Source organism: Ceratina calcarata, unplaced genomic scaffold, assembly GCF_001652005.2.
Source record: "Ceratina calcarata isolate Rehan_Ccalc_2016 unplaced genomic scaffold, ASM165200v1 scaffold321.2, whole genome shotgun sequence".
Classification (NCBI taxonomy): Eukaryota; Metazoa; Arthropoda; class Insecta; order Hymenoptera; family Apidae; genus Ceratina; species Ceratina calcarata.
The window spans coordinates 683,689-688,652 of NW_017154760.1; the positions used below are offsets into that span (position 1 = coordinate 683,689).

General features: G+C 40.9%; 1 protein-coding gene across 1 annotated transcript in view; it reads right to left on the reverse strand.

The window, feature by feature from the left end:
• Positions 1 to 4,019, reverse strand: part of LOC108624610 (neurogenic differentiation factor 1) — an 8,527-nt gene extending 4,508 nt beyond the window's left edge. The window contains exons 1-3 of the mRNA XM_018024012.2: positions 2,898 to 4,019; positions 979 to 1,120; positions 160 to 360 (exon numbers count right to left, since the gene is read on the reverse strand). Coding sequence (XP_017879501.1) covers positions 160 to 360; positions 979 to 1,104 — 327 coding nt within the window. The 5' untranslated portion in view covers positions 1,105 to 1,120; positions 2,898 to 4,019. The remainder of the gene's footprint in view (positions 1 to 159; positions 361 to 978; positions 1,121 to 2,897) is intronic.
• Between the last annotated feature and the right edge of the window lie 945 nt (positions 4,020 to 4,964).

Below are 4,964 nucleotides of genomic sequence, written 5' to 3' on the forward strand. Positions count from 1 at the left end.
GTATTAAATCAGACACTTCTAGTTTTAATTTGAACCATGAACAAGCTAAATCAGTTCGTTATTGACGTTCGATATTTTAAGTGACAATTACATCGATAACGATTAGAGTTACGTGATATTATTGAACGTATCACGTTTTCTAATACATCTACGACGTACCTCGAAGGCGTCATTGAGAGAGTGCATCCTCATCCTCTCCCTTTCGTTACTCTCGAGCCTCCTAAGATTCCTCTCCCTAGCGGAGATCCCGGTTTTTCGTCTCCTGGTAGTCGTCGTGGTCGTCGTCGGCGGACCTCGGTTCCGTCTCTTCGCCTGTTTCGGACTCCTCTCGCTTCCGCTGCTGTCGCTCTCCTCGGCCATCTTCGCAGACGTTTTTCAACACCGGTATCAGATTTGTGTACGATCGTCAAATCGTTATCAAATTACTTATCATAATTAATTAATCGAATCGGCACCGCGTCGCCTACCCGCCCCCTCGCCACGTGATAATAATCGTTATCGGTCGATCCGACAGATAAGAGAATGCAAGCAGAATTATTATAGATTTTTAATTAACAGATGTATTATTTTTATCATCGAACAAAAAGAATGGCAGGAGAGATAGGAAGAATCAATGGTACCGCTTTGGTACCACAGAATTATTTTTGTAACAACGATTTTCAACTAACAGATTCATTTATCAATGGATGGAAGAGAGTTATGAGAAGAAAAGACTAGGACGCTGGTATCCATAATTTGGCAATTTGTTCCTATTTTAATTTGCAATATAAAGATAAAAAAATATAAGAACACGCCTCTGAATGATATTCATTATTTCAGAATTAAGAAACTTCATGAATTTTTATTTGATGTAAAGAAAGGATGGAAAAATTTGAAGAAATTCTCACACGTACCACGCATGTAGCAGTGGATCTCTGAATATTTTTATTAATCCGTCTCCGATCGAAAGAAAAAAATTTCGGGATGAAATTTGATTACCTCGGGTACATGATGGCGAGTGCGTTTGCCGGTGAGAGAGTCGACGGACGCGTCGTCCAGATCGATGTACATCTCCCGGTCACAGTCCTGGTCGCTACCACCCGATGACCTCTCCAGACTTCGCATTATCCAACCTCGGACCCTGCAATTCCCAACGAATCGTAACACCTCTTTCTTCCTCCCGTTAAATGATACAAAACAATTCGATTAGATTAGATTAGATTAGAGTTTATGTACATACATCAAATCTCCGGTCTACCGATCGATAAACTATTCATTTTTCTACTAGAGGATTTATTGTTCCGAGATTTGAACATTTTGTCCATTTACGTTATTTATCATTTATATGTTAATTAATCAACGAATGAGTTGAAATTATTCTGACACGCAGGCAAACTAGCAGATCACTGAATACTTTCATCAATGTCCATCTGCTGGAATCGGAGAAATTAAACTTCAAGGATATCGAGAATCTTTCCAGGGATATCCCGTCAGATCTGGCAGAACCTCAGAATTCGCGAATTTCATGAATTTTTTTTTTTAAATAAATAATGGATGAAAAAATTTGCAAAAATTTACATGCGTTCCACTCAGATATGAGTACATCTTTAAATTTTTCAATCAACTTCCGTACGCTCATTTCGAGGGGGAGGGGGTTTTATGGCAAAAGTGCCGAATATTCGTATCCCAATAGGTTCCCCTTTCAACGCTTGGGAAAATTTGACAGTTTGCAAATCTTATCGAAAAAATTCTCACATGTTCTACTCCTATAGTAATGTATTTGCCAAACTTTTCAGAATTTTCTATGCGGTAGATTTTGAAAAAAAGATATGAACGATCGTATTCCACAAGCATACTATAGAATGGTCGCCGCGTTTTCTCCGGAGGAAAACGTCGAGAGAGAAAGTACATACATCCCAGTGCTCTCGGGTTTCTGAAATTCTTGCCAACCATCGTACGTTGCACCTAGAGCGCACATCACGATCTTAAAATGCATCGCAAGCTTTCTGTCCAATAACAAGATTCACGAACCCTCTGCCAGTCTGATGGTGGATGAAATCTTGTCGAGAGGCGCAGAACGGTTTCGCGGTAGTAATATTGATAGGGATAGTAATTACCGAGCGAACCGATGACCTTCTACTACACTTATCGAAGACGTATCGGTAGGCCCGATGAATTAAACAAAAATTATGTCTGTAGAAGACTGAGAAACTCTACTGTAATCCATTCAAGTTAACGTTGCTTCTATTGAGAGAAATCAACCGAAATCTGAGACCTATTCAGAAAGAGTCTATTTAAGTGTCTTTCAAGTTTCATTAAGACACCTTAACCGGTTCGTTAATAACGATTAGAAGACTAGATAAAACGAAGGGCTAGCAAGATCTATAGCCCCAGGCCCCAACATTCAAAGGGCCCAGCGAGCTCGGATAAAAACATAGTTTTCATTTACATTCACAAAATTTTCACATTTTTTCTTGCCCTTAAGTGGGACCCATATTCATTTTAGTCCCGGACCTCGTGAATTTAATCCATCTTTGGACCAGATAATACAACAGGTGTTCAGTTTTTGAATTGGAACTCTGGAATTAAAATTGTAATAACTTTGATCCTAGTGAAGAGAATTGAATGAATTTTACAAGGAACTATCAGAAGATTCCTGTCTCAAGTTTCATTAGGATATCTTAACCGGTTTGTTAAGCAGTAAAGTCAAGAAGTATTTCGACGGAAACAGCACGACAATCTACCCGGAAAAAAAGAATTCTGAGGAATATGTGGGGAAGTAGGCACCCTTTCGAGGCACATTCGTCCTAAACAGTTGTAAGTCTACTTGTATCGCATAGATGGACAAAATATGCACAAATTCCACTCGAATAATTAAAGGACTGGTTAAAATTCATTATTTCGAAAATAAGGATTACCTCTAACGACGGAGACGTGGGGGTCCAGGTTAATTACCTCCCGTGGTCCATCGGACGTTGTACAAAATCCGTGGTACACGTATTACTCCTCACTTTCTAATTAACATTCGCCTGGCCATTCGAGTTTTTAACACAGTTTTAAACACAGTTTAATCGTTCGAATCGATATATCCGGATTCGAACGATCCCGTTCTCCGCTTTCCACTACCTTACTTACTCGATCGCTTTCTTTTCAACCGGGTACAACAGACAACACTTTTACTTCCTTTCACTTCCCCCGAACACCCGAAGGCTCGATCGCGCTCTCCTCCACGCTACCAACGAGATCTCTCCGCGCTCTCTCCCATTCGTCGGCCAGACCGATGCTCCTTATCCACTTCTTTCTCAAGTAGAAGGCGGTCTTTTTTTCTCAAGTCGATTTTTACAGTCCTCGGTATTTTTTTTTTTTTTAAAGAATCGCCAATCGATGCCTAGAGGAATCGGCAAGTTTCATCGAGGTCGTCGACTTAATCGACCCGGGAATTCCCCAGCCGGCACGGATTCCCCGTTTGACTATCTAACGAGGAAAGACAACAAAAAGAATCGTCTCGTTTCTAATTAGACGACATCTCCTCGGTAACAAACAGACGTTCATTCAGAGCGAACGGAGACGGTCGTGACGCGACGCGTTAGATGACACGTGTACACGTACACTCCCTCTCAAGCGACGATTGCGAAACGCGATTCTTACACAGACGCCGTTTACGCGGGTCCCAAACGAATTCTACCGAAGTGAATAAACGAACTTCGGACAGTTTTCTTTAAATCCGAACACGTTACTCTGGCTCGTCACTTATGGCTGGGAATGTACGGGGGGGCCCGCATATCTTTCGGACACCGGGGGCACACGGCCGATACCGTTAATCGTGTCCCCGATTTTCGTAGATTCTACCGTCGACTACTTTCCTCTCACTTCATCGTTCCCTGAAACGCACAGGTTTCCCCACGTCGACAGTCGAAGATTCCACGTTTCGTTCCACGTAGAACGCGCCGATTTTTAATTACACCGAGTAAAATCGAGGGAAACGCGAGTCTCTCGATCTCGGACGACCGAAAGCCCGATCCGGACTGAATATGCTACGATGCCTGCTATAACTGTAAACGTCGGCGTGCCACGGCCGGAATCCCCCCACTTGAGTGATACGTGTGCTCGATCAGGATTTTCCCCACCGCTAGCGACGATAAGCTCGTCAGAATCGTTTCCTTTTCATTTTAGTCGGTAAAAAGCTCGATAAATCTCTCTCGCAGTGTTCGGCAGACTCGCCGAATACACTGGCCTATTTTAGAGACAGAGAAATTAAATAATCGTTTGTTTCCAGTGTTTAATTGCGTGTAGAATAAAATATTTATATACACTTTGGTTTTTCTTACTCTTGTCCATTTGTAGCTATACTCTTATAATTTTATCGACATACATGTGTCACATAGTTACTTGAAAGGCAGTCTGAATTCCTTCTTCCTTTTAAGAATCGATTTGGGAAAAATTGTCGGAGAGTCTGAATTAAAGTAGAGAGTGTATGGCTTGAATTTGAACCTTGAAAGTAGCAGATCAGTCCGTTATTATCGAATTTATCAGCAGTATATCTCGTTTTTAATTTTTTTTAATTGGCTGATGTTTGGTTCGAAGTCAGTTTTCATCATACTATAATGACAAGATGTTCTTGAAGGTTGTTTAACCATGCGCGAGTAATATACAGTGGGACTACGATAAACTGTCGTCGTTTGTTAAATAGTGGAATACGTAATTCCTGACTGACGACAACGATACTTTGTTTATCTAGTTTAGTTGGAGAAATATTAATCAAACTTTGACGGGGCGTCACGTTTCCACTCGATTATTAATGCCCTCGAAAACTGCAAAGTAGCCAGCGTTGAGTGTTACCTAAGTAGAGAAACGTGTCAAGATTTGGAAGAACGACTATCAATAATTTTTATCTCGAAATCTAACGTAGAGAAAATTCTGAAAATTTCCAGATGTGCATTACTATAAAAGTAGAACGTGTGAGAATTTTTTTAATAAGATTTGAA